Source organism: Oncorhynchus mykiss, chromosome 6, assembly GCF_013265735.2.
Source record: "Oncorhynchus mykiss isolate Arlee chromosome 6, USDA_OmykA_1.1, whole genome shotgun sequence".
Classification (NCBI taxonomy): domain Eukaryota; kingdom Metazoa; phylum Chordata; class Actinopteri; order Salmoniformes; family Salmonidae; genus Oncorhynchus; species Oncorhynchus mykiss.
In genome coordinates this window covers 15,846,197-15,867,470 of record NC_048570.1, presented here as the reverse complement: position 1 = coordinate 15,867,470, position 21,274 = coordinate 15,846,197, and the positions used below count along the sequence as shown (strand labels likewise).

Genomic DNA, 21,274 nt, shown 5'->3' with positions numbered 1-21,274 from the left:
AAACCTGTGCCTGTTCAGGAGTCTCGCCAGCGAAGTAGAATATGTACTGTTCCTCACTAAAGTGCTGGACCACAACTTGGAAACAGTTTGGTCTGCAAACAGGACAGCCAGGTATTACTGAACAAGTACGTGCCGAATGTATCCAATTGATCAAACTCAGAATTTATCAAATTCAGACTGCGGAGAACTAAGTACAAAACTCAGCACAACACGGCAACAAAATAAAAAATACATTTGACAGTTTGCTCTTATCCAGAGTGAATTACAATTAATGCAGTCATCTTAAGATAGCTAGCTGAGACAACCACATAATATCAGTTGTAGTAAGTACATTTTCCCTCCGTAAAGTAGCTATTGCTTTTTTGCAATGATTTGTTCTTGTCAATGTCCACTCAGATCAACGCGTGTCTCACCTGCCAAACAGACTGTCGTGCACACCGTACACGGAACACACACTCAGGTCAATCAGACCTTTGGGTTTGGTGGCTCTCTTCTCACTCTCAAAGTAGATGAGCTGGGCGTCATTCCCCTCCAGGATGAAGTAGAGGTTCTTCCACCGCTTACCTTTACCTGGAGATGGTGAGAGGGTTAGGGAGGATAGGAGAAGATGTCAGGTCAATTTCCAAATTCTCTCATCTGCCTGCACTTCTTCACTCCCTCAAGTTTATGGAGGAGTTTACACCATATTTAACACACTAGTCCTTTTAAATATGGGGGGGGGGGGGGGGTGGTATACCAGTGACCACTTCAGGGAGAAGTAAGAGTAATGGAAACAGGCTACGGTCTAGATTACATTTGCAGACATTTGAGGTTCCATTCTCTGTAGAAAAATGAAGAGTAAAAACATATTGGTACCTTTGTTACCAACTCAGTGGCCTTGCGGTTAGAGTGTCTGCCCTGAGATTGGAAGGTTGTGAGCCGAGTCATACCAAAAAAAAAAATGGGACCTGATGAGTCTCTACTTGGCACTCAGCATAAAGGAGATAGACTGGGGGTAAGGCCCTGCGATAGACTAGCGTATTGTCCAGGGGGTATACTTGTACATCAAGCTGCCTCACGTTTTAGAAACAGGCTCCTGTCCTATGACCCGTTACGGTTTGCAAGCAAAGGCTCATACAAGGCTACTTACAGTTGAAGTCGGAAGTTTACATACAACTTAGACAAACACATTTAAACTCAGTTTCACAATTTCTGACATTTAATCCAAGTAAAAATGCCCCGTCTTAGTATCACCACTTCATTTTAAGAATGTGACATGTCAGAATAATAGTAGAGTGATTAATTTCAGCTTTTATTTCTTTCATCACATTCTCAGTGGGTCAGAAGTTTACATGCACTCAATTAGTATTTGGTAGCATTGCCTTTACATTGTTTAACTTGGGTCAAACACTTCAGGTAGCCTTCCACAAGCTTTCCACAATAATGGGAAAGGGTGAATTTTGGCCCAGTCCTCCTGACTCAGTCAGGTTCGTATGCCTCCTTGCTCACACACGCCTTTTCAGTTCTGCCCACAAGTTTTCTATAGGATTGAGGTCAGGGCTTTGTGATGGCTACTTCGATACCTTGACTTTGTTGTCCTTAAGCCATTTTGCCACAACTCTGGAAGTATGCTTGGGGTCATTGTCCATTTGGAAGACCCATTTGCGACCAAGCTTCAACTTCCCTGACTGATGTCTTGAGATGTTGCTTCAATAATATCCACATAATTTTTCTTCCTCATGACGCCATCTATTTTGTGAAGTGCACCGGTCCCTCCAGCATTAAAAACACCCCCACAACATGATGCTGCCACCCCTGTGCTTCACGGTTGGGATGGTGTTCTTTGGCTTGCAAGTTGCCCCCTTTTTCCTCCAAACATAACGATGGTCATTATGGCCAAACAGTTCTATTTTTGTTTCATCAGACCAGGGGACATTTCTCCAAAAAGTACGATCTTTGTCCCCATGTGCATTTGCAAACCGTAGTCTGGCTTTTTTATGGCGGTTTTGGAGCAGTGGCTTCTTCCTTGCTGAGCGGCCTTTCAGGTTATGTCGATACAGGACTCGTTTTACTGTGGATATAGATAATTTTGTAACGGTTTCCTCCAGCATCTTCACAAGGTCCTTTGCTGTTGTTCTGGGATTGATTTGCACTTTTTGCACCAAAGTACATTCATCTCTGGGAGACAGAACGCCTCTCCTTCCTGAGCGGTATGACGGCTACGTGGTCCCATGGTGTTTAAACAATACTACGCACAGATGAACGTGGTCATCTTGAGGTGTTTGGAAATTGCCCAAGGATGAACCAGACTTGGAGGTCTACAATTGTTTTTCTGAGGTCTTGGCTGATTTCTTTAGATATTCCCATGATGTCAAGCAAAGAGGCACTGAGTTTGAAGGTAGGCCTTGAAATACATCCACAGGTAATTGACGTCAATCAGCCTATCAGAAGCTTCTAAAGCCATGACATTTTCTGGACTTCATTTTCCAAGCTGTTTAAAGGCACAGCATCCTGACTGGTTGCATCAATGCCTGGTACGGCAATTGCTCGGCCTCCATCCGCAAGGCACGACAGAGGGTAGTGCGTACGGCCCAGTACATCACTGGGGCTAAGCTGCCTGCCATCCAGGACCTCTACACCAGGCAGTGTCAGAGGAAGGCCCTAAAAATGGTCAAAGACCCCAGCCATAGACTGTTCTATCTACTACCGCATGGCAAGCAGTACCAGAGTGCCAAGTCTAGCCATAAGACTCCTGAACAGGTAATCAAATGGCTACCCGGACTATTTGCAATGTTTGCCCCCCAAACCACGCTTTTACGCTACTGCTACTCTCTGTTCATCACATATGCATAGTCACTTTGACCATATCTACATGTACATATTCAAATCAGCCATACAAACTGGTGTCTGTATGTACTTTGCTACTTTTATAGCCTCGCTACTGTATATAGCCTGTCTTTTTACTGTTGTTTTATTTCTTTACTTACCCATTGTTCACCTAATACGTTTTTTGCACTATTGGTTAGAGCCTGTAAGTAAGCATTTCAATATTGTATTCGGTATTCGTGACAAATAAACTTTGATTTGACTTAGTGCATGTAAACTTCTGACCCACTGGAATTGTGATGCAGTGAATTATAAGTAAAATAATCTGTAAATTACTTGCGTCATGCACAAAGTAGATGTCCTAACCGACTTGCCAAAACTATAGTTTGTTAAGAAGAAATTTGTGGAGTGGTTGAAAAACAAGTTAATGACTACAACCTATGTAAACTTCCGACTTCAACTGTACCTTTGTTGAATAGGAGGTAGCCTTTCTTGACAATGTTTTTGTAGAACGCATCTTTCGTTTTCCGTCTGATAGTGTTATAGATCTCCTTGCCGTCCACCAACTCTGAGAGCACTTGTTCCTGGTGCTGAAATACAAACATGAATGTCAATAAAACAACACAATTAAATGAAATACATGTAAATCTATAGCCTTCTCAAAGTGATATGATAGGGGTCGCACAACTATGGAGGTCTCTAAACTCAGGCTTACCTGCACCGAAACAGCATCTTTCAGGTTGTAGCCCTCTACAATCTGCTCCTTCTTATAATGGTCCACAATGTCATCAACACTGTCAAAGAGAGAGAGATAGAGAAGAGACTGAGCACAGCAGTTATTTCTACTGACCAGCAGTGACCATCATAACGCTTCAGACTTAATAGTATTTAGTACTTTCTGTATAAGCTACATTTCTATGTGGGACTGTAAACCTGGATATCACAACATCTTTATACAATTATAGGTAAGGCCACAGGGTTTTCCTAACCAGTTATTTTCTGATTCTATTGAATGGTTGATGGTTACTGCACTGGGAGACAGTATGAGCCCCCGTCATACATACCTGTTATAGTACCTCCCCCCCATCATGTACTGATTGTTGGGGGTGGGGCATATCTTAAACCTTTGGATGTTCTCATTAGTCCGAAAAAACAGTGAGTAATCCCCGGGTGTGTTGTCTGACGGCCGGACCAGGAAGCTGCACACTTGACCAACTAAATGAAAGAGAGCGAGAGAAACTCACTGATGTTGTTGGCATTAACATGTTTAGTATTGATGTTTTACTACCAATACATTATCGGAACATATATCTCGGCAACAGAACATTGTTGATAACAAGAACACATAGAAATGGGAATGTAACCCCCACTGTGCAGAGAGAGTATTAACCCATCATCAGAAGGTTATAGTGAGGATCATGTAATATGTAAAGTATAGTGGTACCTGTCATCAGAAGGTTATAGGCCTCCTGTTTGCTGATCTTGCCGTGATACCAGCTAAAGACAGGATGGACCATTGGGGAGTGTAAAGGGAAAGAAAACCAACAGATCAATATGTGCTGGGTTAAAAAGGGGCAGTGAGGGGTTTCAGAAGGGTCAGATCAGTCTAGGATGATGAATCGCAACTTGATAGATCCTGTTGGACTTGGTCAATTGTGACATCAGAAAGCAAACAGTCTGAATTAATTAAATAATAAATAAATTGATGCTTGATTTGTGAAATGTATTTTTCACATTCTACAGTCCGTCTTTGGGAGGCTGGCAAACAAAATAAACACACCTAGATATACAGCCGGATTGTGTTTGTATCAGAGTCACAAACTACGTCATAGACTTCACTGAGTCGCATGGATGCAAACATGGACTATGTCAACGTCACTAACGACGTATGCTGTATACACTAGAGGTCGACCGATTATGATTTTTCAACGCTGATACCGATTATTGGAGGACCAAAAAAGCCGATACCGATTAAATCGGACGATTTTTAATTTGCAATAATGACAATTACAACAATACTGAATGAACACTTATTTTAACTTCATATAATACATCAATAAAATCAATTTAGCCTGAAATAAATAATGAAACGTGTTCAATTTGGTTTAAATAATGCAAAAACAAAGTGTTGGAGAGGAAAGTAAAAGTGCAATATGTGCCATGTAAGAAAGCTAACGTTTAAGTTCCTTGCTCAGAACATGAGAACATATGAAAGCTGGTGGTTCCTTTTAAAATGAGTCTTCAATATTCCCAAGTAAGAAGTTTTAAGTTGTAGTTATTATAGGATTATTTCCTTGTATACCATTTGTACCATGCGCTAACAAGTTAGCTATTTTACTTCGGTTACACCAGCCTCATCTCGGGAGTTGATAGGCTTGAAGTCATAAACAGCGCAATGCTTGACGCACAACAAAAATATATATACACACCACACTCCCCTTCACAACAGGAAAACGTATGTTGGATAGAAGATATTGTAACCATGGGTTGCGTGCAGAGGCAGCTAGAAGGTGGGGATATAATGAACTTCCAATGATATTTTTAGACAGCCTATGAGCCATTTTAACAAATGAAGCTCTCCTATTGAGTTGATGTTGTGTGTGTGTGTGTGTGTGTGTGTGTGTGTGTGGGGGGGGGGGGGGGGGGGGGGGGGGTTGGATAGTATGGCCACCTAGGAGAATAAAAATAAACTTACACTTTGCCCTCATGTGGGTCCTGCTCCCGTCCCTGAAAACAAGAACAATGTCAGTTTAACCAATCAGTGGAGCAGTAATGACAAATTTAAAAGACAGAAAATACTTATAAAATGGCTACCATTGCCACCTGTGTTAAAAATAAAAAATATATAACTTTTTTAAAAACGGTTGAAGGCGTTTTCAAATGGCAAACCACAACAGTTTCCCAATTGGTACCATATTTACTTTAGTAGTGCACAACATAGTGTACCGTTTGGGGCACAATGAATGGTGTTTGGTTAGGGCTGATCTTAAGCCTGTGCAGAGCACTGATCTTTAACTCACCACCTCCTCCACTAGATCCTCTACAATGAGGCCCTGCTCCTCCGTCCTCACGTTGGTCACCCACATCCAGCCGTCATCCAGTTCATTGTGAACGATAAACATGTCCCCTTTCAGGAAGCTGACGGACAGCAGAGGAGGAACAGGTCAATGTTTTGCTACACATGTACTTACACTTGCGTCTCCTTTTACACAAAAAATAACACTGTTTTCCTCAATAATGATTGTCTATTTAGTTAAGAGATCTAAAGGCTGTGGGGGTTCCTTGAGGCTTTACAGCTAATCGCCGACTGAACGAGTATGTGGACACCCCTTTAAATTTGTGTATTCGGCTATTTCAGTCACACCTGTCAGGTGTATAAAAAAAAAAAAAATCGAGCACACATCCATGCAATCTCCATAGACAAACATTGACTGTAGAATGACTGAAGAACTCAGACTTTCAACGTGGCACCGTCATTAGATCCCACCTTTCCAACAAGTCAGTTTGTCAACTTTCTGCCCTGCTAGAGCTTCCTCAGTCAACTGTAGGTGCTGTTATTGTGAAATGGAAACATCTAGGAGCAACAACGGCTCAGCCGCGAAGTGATAGGCCACACAAGCTCACAGAGCGAGTGCTGAAGCATCTGCAAGCAACGTCAGCACAAGAACTGTTCGTCGAGAGCTTCATGAATTGGGTTCCCATGGCCGAGCAGCTGAACACAAGCCTAATATCACCATGCGCAATGCCAGCACACACCCTGTCGGCTGGAGTGGTGTAAAGCTTGCCGCCATTGGAGCAGTGGAAACACGTTCTCTGGAGTGATGAATCACGCTCCACCATCTGGTAGACAGACAAATCTGGGTTTGGCGCATGCCAGGAGAACTACCTGCCCAAATACATGGTGCCAACTATAAAGTTTGGTGGCTATTTCTCATGGGTCGGGCTAGGTCTCTTTGTTCCAGTGAAGGGAAATCTTAAAGCAACAGCATACAATGACATTCTAGACATTTCTGTGCTTCCAACTGTGTGGCAACAGTTTAGGGAAGGCTCTTTCCTGTTTTAGTATGACTATGCCCCCGTGCACAAAGTAAGGTCCACACAGAAGTGGTTTGTCAAGATCGGTGGAAAAACTTGACTGTCCTACACAGAGCCCTGACCTCAACCCCATCGAACACCTTAGGGATGAATTGGAATGCTGACTGCGAGCCAGGTCTAATCGCACAATATCAGTGTCCGACATCACTAATGCGCATGGCTGAATGGAAGCAAGTCCCTGCAGCAATGTTTGGGTGTAGTAGCACCAATTCACCACAAGGTGTCTCCTTTAAGCTACACACCACTGTAAAGAAAGATAGCTGACTGGATAGAACCATGCAAAGACTGAGCTAGCAGTGTCTCTGTGTTAAGGCTTGGATTCAGAAAGACGTTTCTCATGATCTGACAAAGAATAGCCAGACTCACCTGTTAGTGTGCTGGGTCTTGCTAAATGACAGGGAGAGGTCTGTTTTTGTATTATTCAGATGATGTGCTTGTCAGTCCTCTCCTTCAACAAGGCACTCACTCACATTCCATAAAATGTGTCTTTGTAGGTTTTACCTGATCTCATCGGTCTCTGGCACTTTGGTGTATGGAAGAATGGCTCTCACTCGCCTCCTGTCCTCTACAGGCTACACACATAAGCACAGACAGACACAAGCACACTATTAAAAACTTCACTATTAACCAATGCTTCCACTAAAATCTTCAAACCCTCCCCTGAGCAATCCAAATGAAAGTATTCGACTAGACACCCTCCAAGACACCTCTCATTAGTATTTTCCTGGCTTCTCACTCTCTCGATAGTTATGAAATATGGCCTGGGGTGTAGGGGAAGTTGGGACAGATATCTCCCAGATACAGTGTCTTCAGAAAGTATTCATACCACTTGCGTTGTTCCACATTTTGTTGTGTTACAGCCTGAATTTTTTTTTTTATAAAATAGATGTTGTCCTCTCTCACTATGACTATGTGGATTTCTGCCCACTTGTCAAACATGCACAATGTCTAATCTGGCCATATTTTAAAATGTTGTATTTTACTTTTGCATTTAGCCATTTCTTTCTAGAAGCATTATACTGAACTACTATATTATTCTACAGCTCTTTTGTTAGCAGTAAGCTACTGTTTATAGTTCATGCCCAGTTTGGTAGGAAAATGTTTGTATGGAAAGATTTGTATAAATTGGTTCCACACATAAATGTGGTTATTTTCCTGTCTCTAGCCTACCAGAGTGAAATGTTCTTCAGTGTACTTCAGTGCTTTGTTGCAAACAGGATGCATATTTTGGAATACTTTTTATTCTGTATAGGCTTCCTTTTCACTGTCAATTAGGTTAGTATTGTGGAGTAACTACAATATTGTTGATCCATCCTCAGTTCTATCACAGCCATTAAACTCTGTTTTAAAGTCACCATTGGCCTCATGGTAAAATCCCCGAGCGGTTTCATAACTCTCCGGCAACTGAGTTAGGAAGGACGCTTGTATCTTTGTAGTGACTGGGTGTATTGATAGCCCATCCAAAGTGTAATTAATAACTTCACCATGCTCAAAGGGATATTCAATGTCTGCTTTTTAAATCTTTACCAAATCTTTACCTTTAAATAGGCTAGTGAGTTAAGAACAAATTCTTATTTACAATGATGGCCTACCAAAAGGTCTCCTGCGTGGACAGGGGCTGGGATTTTTTTTAAACAAGACAAAAACACAAGAGAGACAACACTACATAAAGAGAGACCTAAGACAACAACCCAGCATGGTAGCAACACAACATGGTAGCAACACAAAACATGGTACAAACATTATTGGTTTCAGACAACAGCACAAAGGGCAAGAAATTATAGAAAACAATACACCACGTGAAGTAGCCACAAATGTTGTGTTACCAATAGGTGCCCTTTTTGCGAGGCATTGAAAAACCTCCCTGGTCTTTGGGGTTGGATCTGTGTTTTAAATTCCTTGCTCGACTGGGGGACCTTACAGATAATTGTGTGGGTGGGGTATAGAGATGAGGTAGTCAAAAATAAAATGTTAAACACAGAGTGAGTCAACTTATTTAAGTTATGCAAATGTTTACTCCTGAACTTATTTAGGCTTGCCATAACAAAGAGGTTGAATACTGATTGACCCAAGACATTTACGTAAACATTTCTAAAAACATAATTCTACTTTGACATTATTGGGTGTTGTGTAGGCCAGTGACCCCCCCAAAAAATCTAAATTTAATACATTTTAAATCCGGCCTATAACTACTAAATGTTAAGTCAAGGGGTGTGAACACTTTGAAGGCACTGTACATTGAGTATGTAGGGGGGGGGGGAGGGGGGAGTCTTACCTCCGTTTCTACTCTTGAGCGTAATGGAATCTTACCTCTGGGGGAGCCACGGGTGATAACAGCTTTTCACCTTTCAGCAGGCAAGACACATAGCTGTAATAACCAATCAGGTCCGACAGGGACGAGAACCGGCGCCCGCCAATGTAATAGTCTCCACACATGGCGATTATCCTGTAAACATGCACAGATACACAGAGCACAATATCAAATTGATTCGCTAAGCAAAATGTGCAGTGTGCAGAAAATATTAAGTATGAAAATAAAGGCCTAAATTTAAGTGTCAGTTTGAACAATTAAAATCAGCAGAAATAAGTAGGCTACACTTTCCACAAATTCTACTCAAACCATCAAAAAGTACAAGAGCAGAACAGCACAGTGCTAAAATTAGGCCCAGTTGCCCTGGGATCTGTGAAACAAAAAGGAGAACAGATGCATTAAACTATCATGACTCAACTGATTATAGTCTGGTGTGAAATTACTCCAGTAATGATGACAATGGCATGATTAAAGTCTTGGCGAGCCAGCTAACAGTGGGGAGCCTAGAATAATCCTTCAGTCGCAGCCCATCTGTTGAGCAAATCTCTGTCTGACTAATGTACAGTAGATTAGACACCATTCAAGGACATCTTCCCATGGTTAGGCTATTGTTTAACCTTGCCTTCCTAATACCATTCCACAAGGGTTTCCAGCATCAACGTTATCATGTCTCTAAAGAAATGCTGTGAATCAGATGTCATCATTTCCCCATACGTTATTCGGTCGTCTATTGAAATGCTTGGTGTTGATCTGGTACAGGCGCGGGTGATGTCATGAATGCAGGCCGGGCCTTATCGACAGATATATCGAACTGGAATGAACACAGTTGAATGTACAGTGCACACACCCTGAAGGTATTAATAAATATGCCATTTAGCAAACACTTTTATCCAAAGCGACTTGCATACATTTTACGTATGGGTCATCCCGGAAATTGAACCCCTTACCCTGGCGTTACAAGTGCTATGCTCTACCAAATGAGCTACAAAAGGGCCCCACAGTATTGTGGACACAGAGCAAAGATAGGGCAGACAGAACTGCTATTTGTGGATGGCTGCATGCATGTTCTGACTAACATCACTCTCACAGCCATCCAAAGCACTGGAGACACCCAGAAAACTTCACACACCAGGAGTGCTGTGAAAAAGTCATTACTTCTCCACATTTCAGTAGATGCGAGTGGGTAGTGTTGTCAGGGGCTAATGTCTGATGGAGACACAATACTTAGATAAGGGGGGGGATTTTTTTTTTTAACACCTTTATTTAACTAGGCAAGTCCGTTAAGAACAAATTCTTATTTACAATGACGGCCTACCGGGGAACAGCGGGTTAACTGCCTTGTTCAGGGGCAGAACAGATTTTTACCTTGTCAGCTTGGGAATTAAATCCAGCATCCTTTCGGTTACAGGCCAAACGCTCTAACCACTAGGCTACCTGAGCCCCAAAAGGTAATGAGGGGATGGAGGTAATGTCCTGCCTGCTGGTAATCGGAAGCATGGTTGCCGGGCCGTCCACCCATGCACCCCTCTGGTAAAGACAAGTCTCACCTTCACCCACACACTTGCCCCAAAGGAGCCAGCAATGGGATCCTGAATGTTATGTCTAACATCTGCATTGGCTCACTTTCTGTTCTGTGATGCAGGCTGTTAGAGACATGGTGGCTAAGGCTATAAACTTAGACTCAGTGGTTTGTGCAGTATTCATTGTGTCTGTATCTGTAACCCACAGGGATAGGTCAAGGGATAGCGGTTCATTTCTTGTTTGGGTCTCGAGCTGAAAAAGTTTAAGAACCATGGGACTACAAAAAAAAGTTTGTAGCCCACGATATGCAGGTCATGGAGACATACTTCTGCGTCTGTGCGATTGACCTGCGTCATGACTAATGCATTGTGAATTAATTAACTCTGTGTGTGTGTGTGTGTGTGTGTGTGCGCATGCTTTGACTGACCTGAAATGGTTGACCACGCTGGTCAAGCTGAGGAAGGAGAGGACAAAGGAGCCGGGACGGCGGTCACTCTCCCTGATGAGGTAGCTGCCAGGAGTCTTGGCCTGCCGCAACCGCTCCTCAGCAATGGTCCGGTCCAGCTTCCCATGGTACCACCTAAAACGGAGGAAGGGACGGACGGGCATCGTCAACCTTGGATACCTAGGCCTACATGTACACCATTTTGCCCTCTGTATTCAGCTCGCAATATTACACTTTTTTCTCTCTGAGAGACATTGTCAACACTAAGGCTGTGTTCTATGAAGCATACCACCTGAGAGAACTCGAGCGGGGAGGGACATACACACAGTAACAGTCTTTATGTAGGCTTGTTGCACAGCGTGACATTAGCCAGAATGTGATTCAAACACTTTTTTATTCAAAACAAAAGTGGAACACTTTTCTGTGATAATCTTCCTAATAGCTGTGCAAGTTCACTACAAGTTCACTTTGTAAAACATTATGAATAATAAATAAAATAAAATCACTGAATTTATGATTAACTGTGCTGAAGTGTCATTCATAAATTGACTTACCACATTCATCCAAACACCCACTCCATTGTTCACCCCATCCATCATTAGCTAAGGCTATTCCATTCAGTCACATGAACGCTTTCAGTTCCCAACATCTCAAACCATTCTCAGTTTGTTACAGTCATCCACTCCCACACAGACTCAATGGAGTCACATATTCAATGAACATTTTACTCATTGGTCCATCATTAGTAATCCTTCAGTGGTTAACACTCATTCATCCATGTCTCCTAAAAAAAAAAGGTCTGAATCAAGAGTTTCATAAATTAGACCATTTCTTTACTAATCCTCATTCATAAAACCCTAACAACCACACAGGGATTCTTTGTGACTGATTCAAGGCAAATAAATATGCCTAGTCTGCTGCTCAAAATAACCCTGTACTCGGCTGGGTCTGTTATGTTATAGTCTTGACTTGGGACTAGGCTTTGTTTTGGGGTTCTTGGTCTCGCAGAGATCGTAGTATACGGCCTTACTCTTGGACTTGATAGAATGCTCTTATCTAGTTTTATGTAGACTAGACAAGACTAAAATGCCAGCAAACTATGCTAGCCAAAACAAGAAGGGATCACCACTATTCACGTTATGCATTTAAAAGACACCACTGAGTTTGAGTGTCTAGGACTCTAGGGTCAATTCTCAAGTCAACAGCGAGTGTGAGCATAACATTACATTGACATCTTCTGAAATATTAAGCTAGTAAGAAACTGCACCAAGATTTTACCCTCTAGTCTACCTATATAGAGCAGCCACTAAAACAGGCGAGAGGAGAGTGGAACGGAGCGTAAACGACAAAAGCTTTTTAAGCTTCAGCCGCACCATTAAAAGCAGGCTGCTTTTTTAGTCAAACAGAAGCTTTTCTACCACTGGTTAAAGTTTCAGCAGGTCACCGACTTAACGTTCCCGCCAGATGGGTGAAACATTTACACATTGTCCCAGATTTTGGGCTAACACCACAGAACAGGGGGGGGGGGGTGAATAGGTTGTCACAGTTATTTTCAAACAAGACTTTAAGTGCTCCCATCTGGTTTAGAGGAGCAGGGGTATGCTATTGTAAAAGAATAAATGATAGCGATGAAGTCTGGTGTGGGGGTAGGTGTGCTGTGGACGGGGGTTAAGAGACTGGCAGGTTTTGTTTGATGGAGAGACTGAGGAAGACAGATGTGAGAAGTGAGCGTATGATTGAGAGACTGCTAAATAGTTGACATCTGCATTGACCCTTTTTGCACTAACTCCTTTGACTCATCACATACTCTGCTGCTACTGTTCATTATCTATCCTGTTGCCTAGTCACGTTACCTATGTACATATCTATCTCAATTAACTCGTACTGGTACCCCGTCATGTATATAGGGGCATGGATATATCAGTCAGCATGGAGACTGACTATAGTACAATGCCTACAAAAAGTGGGGTGGAAGATACATGTTGGCCTGAACCAACAGTATTGCTGTTGAATTGGATGTTCAGGTCTTCACTTAGCATCTTTCCCACATCTGCCTAAACTAAAAAGGTGTATATATTGAAAAGATGGGTTTATCAAGTGTCTAAGCAGGCCTAAGCCTACTGTACATTTCTAACTCTGAAAGAACTGCTGAAATTGATTCATGATTATTCTCATTTCAAATGCATCTTTCCTAGTGTATAGAGAACCATATTATTCACCCAACATTTGCATAGAGCAAATTTCCTGCCGTCTCGATCTGAAACAACGACAACACAATAACAGCAGAGGAAAGAGTCTGATCCAGAGGTGAGTCATTTGGTGTTTGCCTACGCACACAGTCTGCTTTGTAGCTCGGGGTCAAAGAATATCAGCACAACCGGGGTTGTGATTCCACTAAAGACGCAGCTGCTCCAGGCTTTTTTCCTCTCCATCTCCACTGTTGGTCACGGTTGTTTTTCATTATTTATTTATCCAGCAACTATTAACCCCTCAGCCTGTAAAGGGAACAACACACGGCTTGCCAACACACGGATTACCTGCACCATGAGATATGTGCACAGAGCATCCTCTCATCATATTTTACAGGCCAGAAGACAGTGGGGGTTCCATCCAGAGGAAGCAGAGAGCGAGAGCTGTGCATGGATTGACTTCCTTATTAAACCTTCCAGTGAGGATAGGGTCAAAGGATTGCTCTATAAAAAAGGTCCACAGTAATCTCAGTGCTGCTGTGCAGATTCACAGGGAGTGGAGTGTTAATGCTAAGGCAGGTGGGTTCCTACAGTGAAACTCCCCATGACTGTGTCTTTCTTCCTGAGCGGAGCTGTACTGGCCAGCTGTGGCTTGGACAGACGTCCAGGTTTGCTAAACTACATTGTAGTTGCACTGGAGAGAATTTAATTGCCTTAGATCAGAACTGCCTGTATAGCTGTTATAGTCACGATGGTGTCCGATGGTGGCTGCGTGAGTAGAAAGATGGCTGATTAGCCTAGGGGCCAAGGTGCGAATGTTTTTGGGGCTAATTTTCTTGCATACATTCTAAAAGTGCAACTCTTGCTAATATTAGATTATTATTGAATAATTTCAGTGTTCCTTTTTATAGTGTTAGACCGATGCTTGTCATATTTTTCATTGCAACACCCGTCATAAGTGTTCCACTCCCACCACGTCTGAAACTGACTAGAACAATAATAGAATAACCTTTTTTTTTTTTTAATCAAGGAGGAACTTCGGTTAACTTCATACTAGGAAATCGTGTCCGCTCAAGTAATTCATTGAGAGATGAGCGCGTAGAAACACTTTCTATTTGCCATACTTAAAATTAAAAATGTCTATAAATATTCCACCAACCTATGTGCAGTAACCAGCTAGAAGTTACTCAAGCTACTGCATAGTTATTTTCAAAGCAACAAAACCATGGAAACTAAGCAATGTTTTATAAAAATTAAGTAGTTACACCCTATGACAATGCAGTCCTCACTAATGCACAAGCTTATTTTTTTATATAGGTGTAAGTTAGAGCGTTTTGGAGGATGGGGGAGGCCGGGGTTAGCCAGGGTGTTGTGATGAATGGGGTATGAACATAAACCATGACAGCAGCGATAGGACACGCTGGTTTTATCAGCCTGAGGAATGCCTCGTTGTGTCAGTGCATGAATCAAGAGCAGCACAATGAAGCTCTGCTCTGGCTGTTCCTACTGGCAGCTACTAGTTTAACCCTTAAGCACTACTCTTTAAAAAAAAATTAAAAAAAAAAAATAAGCCTAAAATAAGGCTGCTCTGTATCCTACATACTGTGAACTAAAAGAACAAACTAAACTTGTCAACAATAAAACTGACTGGTCATGCAAACATGACTGTCCTTCACCTAATAGGCTAGGTAAAAGCAAAACAAACCTCCACCCACCCACACAGTGGAAGCAGGCACTCTCCTCGCAGTCTAGGCACCCCTTTCTCACAGGAAGCACAGGTACAGGGAGTTACATCACATGACAGCAGGCAACAGAGGCCCCTTTACTTCAACAACATGATAGAAGAGGGCCTCCATTACCAGCATGTGACATATGCAGCTGGCACGAAGTGAAAAAGCAAGACTAATTTAATGCAAAGTCAGAAATTCACACCGCTCATGAGAAAGAGGAAGAGAGTTGGGTAGATTTAGTGTTGAGGACTAGATGGGAGGCTTCTATCTGAAAACCACAGAGAGCTCGCACACAGCATAGTGCGGGCAGAGTTAGTGGCTGCTGTAATGACGTGTCTTGACAGTTTCGGAAGGAAACATAGCAAGCAAATTATTTAAAATCCTCCGTTTGAGTCAGTGTGTATCGCATATAGCCAGTACGCTACAGTGTATCCTGAGAGGATTAACCAATACAAAATGTTTTTTCCTCAATTAGCTGAGTGAAGAATAACAGTTTTCACCTATGAAACCAATGTGCAAGAGTATTCAGGGAAATATGAACAAGCTGAAACCCTGCAATTCTCTCAAAAGTATTTCTGAAATCTATATAGAACAAACAGACTATTGCATTAGATTCCCAGGGTGCTGACGTTCACCATAGCAATTTTCAGACCATTCAGAGTGTTCCATTTGGACTGAACCTGTGGAAGGGTTTCTGCCACAGGAGGCTACAGGCTGAGAACTGTAATTTTTCATAAAAAAACTACCTCCCTCCGGAGCTGCTGAGATGGTGTCTAGTCACATGCAGCTTTAGTGAGGTACATCAAGGTTCACCTCTGGCTAAATGTTTTAGGTATAGACCGACCTAGCTTATATTTTCACATCAAATATGGCCATGTAAAAAACTTGCATTTAGGCTACCCGATTTCATTAGACTACTCACTGAAAACATTATTTGTCAGGACCAATGTGAGATTCCTCTACAGATGGACTTACACAATGATATTATTTGTAGTTCAAAATAGCCACTTTGAAGGAAGAGGTTTCAAAATCATTTTTTGGGAAAGCATTTCACAGCTTAAACCCTCAAATTGTGCCAAGGGAAACAAGCCAATAGCCTATCTATATACCATGTACTGTCTTTTCCCTTTCACCAGGCTCCTCAAATCAAATGGATGAATCAGAAATGCATCTGTGTTTGAGCATTCAGGACATGACCTCTAGTTAGCCCTGGACGGATGGAGTGGAGGGCAGGAAGGAGAGAGGGACAGGGACCTCTCGATTTCCAAGGGCTACATCTCTAGGGCTGAGAGGGCAGACTCAGCTTGTTGATGTTCGATTGAGGAATTACCATTTCTCTCTGGCTCTAGTTCTCGTGTGCATTCCCTCTCCTGTTTTTCCCCCTTCATCCTCTCACAATGGATGCCACCATGCTAAAATATCTCAGAAGATGTCAAGTCACTCCTTATCAGCGTCAACAAGTAATGAAACTGCACCACTTTAGATCAGCGATGTGCCTCAGCTGAGCTGCCAGCGGTCATGAGGGGAAACAAGCCAATCACGCTTTCCCATCACGAATGGGATTGTCCTCCTTAACTGGTACCCACAAGGTCTAGCAAACATATAGCCTAGAGCTGAGCAAAATGCCTGCAATAAGTGATTGATATGGTCAGTGTCAATAATATTTGGTTTATCATCCAATCTCTAACATTGCCTATTTCAATTTATATTAAACTTCATCAACTGTTTTATTTAGTGGTCATCAATTTGAATTAGGAGTTTGCTTTATTCCAATGTAAAATAAAAGTGTTAAAAGTTTTCATGTGCAATTTTCTAAAAACAAAAATGTGATATTTGGAGCCCTATTCAAATGAGATGGGGATAATGTAGCTTGTCATAATATGAATGAAGACTAGAAAAACTCAAAGGAGCATCAAGTTGTAAGTACAGGAGGAGAACCTAGGGAACATATGCTACATCATTATATAGATCGCAATTTGTCTACATCAATGGAGCCAATTAATGTGGACTCCAACAATCGATCAATGAAATATAGAATCATAGCATTAACTCACCCAAACAAAAAGCAAAGCCTTACAAATTATATTTAGGGGAATAAGGTATGGGTAATTCCAAGAACCCTACTCTGTCTGGTAGAGATGAATAACAAAGAGAGAGAAAAGAGATTGTGTATAATCATGCACCTCAGTCTCCTGTCCTACCAGCCTGTTAGGAAAGTAAGGAGGGCTGGATGGCTAGGTGCCACACTTACGTGGAGTTTGCTCTCTGCTGCATCTCCTGGTCTGTCCCGCTCTCTCACAAGGAGTTCCCGCTCCACTGATGCTGATTGTTCTGCTGCCGAGGAAAACGTTGAGTTGGAGTGACTAGGGTCTGAGTGCTCCGGTGCGGAAAGCAATGCAAACACAACTCTAAATCCATCTGTGCTATGCTATGAACCTGCCACCCAGATAAAGTCATCTCCGCACTCTAGGGTCAGTAAGCAGCAACCAAAGGAGGAAGATGGCTACTGGAATGGACCTCACATAATATGCTGGAAGTGATGCTAAGTGATTTAAAAAAATATTCTGATCAGTTGTCCAGTTTCCTTAAATCGTCTAAACACTGAGGGAAGAGGTTTGTCATACAGGATGAGGAGGCTGAGTCCGTCTGCATCTTCAAGCCAAGCAGAAAGGATGAATCTCTCTCCATTTCCCTCGCCCTCTGGAGCCTAAAATAAAGCCACGCATCATGAGCACGCAGCCTATAGGTTTAATGAGAAGTGGGGCAGTGGGGGTAAGGAGTGGTATCACACGAGTGAGGTTGCATGGCAACAACACACATAATCCCATGACCTCCGGGTGCTTATGTGAACAGCTTACATACAACCACACCTGAAGCTAGCGGTGTGCATGGTTCAAAACACACCCACCCTGAAATTCTGTATTGGTTACAAACCCCGGGATTATTTAGGTAAATGTACAAAATGCCACAGCTTCAAAACACTGCATGGATTTATGCACTAACCAGACCCTTCAACTTGTCTCTAACCAATTTTTTTGTTTTTTCTTTCCAGTAGGGAAAAAGGGAGCAGCTGTGAAAATGCTCTATTTTTCTTCACACATGGAATGTCACAGCTTGCTACCCTCTGTCAGAGCGAGAGAGTGACAGCACACGGACTTGTTTGACGCACACTAGGGATGGGCATTTGAAATTAGTGATTTTTTTGGGATATATTCAGATAATTGAAATACATGCGTTTTAAAGAAGAAGAAAAACTGGGGGGGCGGGGGGGTAAACTTCAATGGAGAATTGCTCCTGCAACTCGAGAGCCGATCTGCTGAAACAAGCAAAATGCAGCACAAGGGTGGGGGGGAGGGGCGAGAGAGGAGTAGGGGCCGGTGTGTGGCATGGAAGTAGAGTGCCCGTCTTGACTGCATCAAATCATTGACTTGCCTAGTTAAATAATGGTTAAATAAAAATAAAATAGTAAAGCTACAGTAGTCAGCTAAATTAATCAACTAGCTAGCTAAAGTAGCAAGGCTATTTTGCTGCACTCCTCAGCCAATGTCGACAACAATGTCTACAACAACTCCAGCCTACTCCTCATTTAGCCAACTTAATTACAATTTAAAATTCCATTTGGTATTTATTAGAAATCTCCCACTTCCCATGCTACACAGGGATCTTCTGACTATATCGCTGTTTTGATTGGCCGACAACACAGCTACACGTATGAAACGTATGTAGGCTACCAGCATGCATTTCATGATTTATTTTTATAAAAAAGGGGCACACTAGGCTTGGACAATAGCCAGATTTTCATATTGTCATACCGTCCTCGGTAATACCGTAATCGCACACACGGGGCGCTAAAAAAGGCCCCCCAAAAAAAAGCCCCTCGGGCCTCGATTACCAGAATTCTAACAAAATTGGCACAAACTAATAGCGATATCAGATTCGGTTAGTTAAATGCTAACGAGCGAAAACAGAACAAAATATAAAAACGCAACATGTAAAGCGTTGGTCCCATGTTTCATAAGATGAAATAAAGTATTTCAGAAATGTTCCATATGCACAAAAAGTATTTACATCCCTGTTAGGTGAGCATTTATCCTTTGCCAAGAATTCATCCACCTGACAGGTGTGGCATATCAAGGAGCTGAATAAACAGCATGATCATTACACAAGTTGACCTTGTACTGGAGACTATAGAAGGCCACTAAAATGTTCAGTTGTGTCACACAACAATGCCACAGATGTCTCAAGTTGAGGGATTGTGCAATTAGCATGCGGCCTGCAGGAATGTCCATCAGAGCTGTTGCCAGAGGATTTAATGTTGATTTCTCTACCATAAACAATGGTGAAGGCGGCTTAAGAGAATCTGTCAGTACGGCCAACTGGCCTCACAACATGTAACCACGCCAGCCCAGGACCTTCACATCCGGCTTCTTGACCTGCGGGATCGTCAGTCACCCAGACACCTGATGAAACTGGGTTTGCACAACCAAAGAATTTCTGCATAAACTGTCAGAAACAGTATCAGGGAAGCTCATCTGCGTGCTCGTCATCCTCACCAGGGTCTTGACCTGGAGTTTGGCATCGTAACAGACTTCAGAGGGCAAATGCTCACCTTTGATAGCCAATGGCACGCTGGAGAGGGTGCTCTTCACAGATTAATCCCAGTTTCAACTGTACCAGGCAGATGGCAGACAGCGTGTATGGCGTCATGTGGGCGAGCGGTTTGCTTATGTCGTGGCTGTGAACAAAGTTCCCAATGGTGGCGGTGGGGTTATGGTATGGGCAGGCATAAGCTAAGGCCCATTGTCGTGCCATTCAGTCCTGTATTTGGCTCCATCCATCTTCCCATCAATTTTAACCATCTTCCCTGTCCCTGCTGAAGAAAAGCAGGCCCAAACCATGATGCTGCCACCACCATGTTTGACAGTGGGGATGGTGTGTTCAGCTGTGTTGCTTTTACGCCAAACATAACGTTTTGCATTGTTGCCAAAAAGTTCAATTTTGGTTTCATCTGACCAGAGCACCTTCTTCCACATGTTTGGTGTCTCCCAGGTGGCTTGTGGCAAACTTCAAACAACACTTTTTATGGATATCGTTAAGAAATGGCTTTCTTCTTGCCACTCTTCCATAAAGGCCAGATTTGTGCTATATACGACTGATTGTTGTCCTATGGACAGAGTCTCCCACCTCAGCTGTAGATCTCTGCAGTTCATCCAGAGTGATCATGGGCCTCTTGGCTGCATCTCTGATCAGTCTTCTCCTTGTATGAGCTGAAAGTTTAGAGGGACGGCCAGGTCTTGGTAGATTTGCAGTGGTCTGATACTCCTTCCATTTCAATATTATCGCTTGCACAGTGCTCCTTGGGATGTTTAAAGCTTGGGAAATCTTTTTGTATCCAAATCCGGCTTTAAACTTCTTCACAACAGTATCTCGGACCTGCCTGGTGTGTTCCTTGTTCTTCATAATGCTCTCTGCGCTTTTAACGGACCTCTGAGACTATCACAGTGCAGGTGCATTTATACGGAGACTTGATTACACACAGGTGGATTGTATTTATCATCATTAGTCATTTAGGTCAACATTGGATCATTCGGAGATCCTCACTGAACTTCTGGAGAGAGTTTGCTGCACTGAAAGTAAAGGGGCTGAATAATTTTGCACGTCCAATTTTTCAGTTTTTGATTTGTTAAAAAAAGTTTGAAATATCAAATAAATGTCGTTCCACTTCATGATTGTGTCCCACTTGTTGTTGATTCTTCACAAAAAAATAAAGTTTTATATCTTTATGTTTGAAGCCTGAAATGTGGCAAAAGGTCGCAAAGTTCAAGGGGGCCGAATACTTTCGCAAGGCACTGTAGGTCCTAAATGGCAGGAAATTTGGCTCCAGTGATGTACTGGGCTGTATGCACTACCCTCTGTAGTAGAGGTCAACCAATTAATCGGAATGGCTGATTAATTAGGGCCGATTTCGAGTTTCATAACAATCGGTATTTTTGGACACTGATTATTGCCGATTACATTGCACTCCACGCGGAGACTGCGTGGCAGGCTGACTACCTGTTATGCGAGTGCAGCAAGAAGCCAAGGTAAAGTGTTAGCTATCATTAAACTTATAACTTTGTAAAACTTGTAAAAAAATCTTAACATAGTCACTAGTTAAACTAGTAATATCATCAACCAT

At 42.5% G+C, this 21,274-nt stretch overlaps 1 protein-coding gene across 9 annotated transcripts in view; it reads right to left on the bottom strand.

Annotated features, from left to right (window-relative positions):
- LOC110525313 (ras GTPase-activating protein 1) overlaps positions 1-21,274 on the bottom strand; it is a 51,291-nt gene that overhangs the window by 16,320 nt on the left and 13,697 nt on the right. For 8 of the 9 annotated variants that reach the window (XM_036979446.1, XM_036979444.1, XM_036979445.1 and 5 more), the window contains 11 exons: positions 11,160-11,312; positions 9,211-9,346; positions 7,402-7,472; positions 5,826-5,943; positions 5,501-5,532; positions 4,250-4,302; positions 3,870-4,020; positions 3,521-3,599; positions 3,272-3,395; positions 414-570; positions 5-92 (listed from right to left, as the gene is read on the bottom strand). In XM_036979446.1, the coding sequence (XP_036835341.1) occupies positions 5-92; positions 414-570; positions 3,272-3,395; positions 3,521-3,599; positions 3,870-4,020; positions 4,250-4,302; positions 5,501-5,532; positions 5,826-5,943; positions 7,402-7,472; positions 9,211-9,346; positions 11,160-11,312 (1,162 nt within the window). Of the gene's footprint in view, positions 1-4; positions 93-413; positions 571-3,271; positions 3,396-3,520; positions 3,600-3,869; positions 4,021-4,249; positions 4,303-5,500; positions 5,533-5,825; positions 5,944-7,401; positions 7,473-9,210; positions 9,347-11,159; positions 11,313-17,347; positions 17,485-21,274 lie in introns of those variants that run through there. The other variant, XM_036979452.1, reaches the window with a different exon arrangement.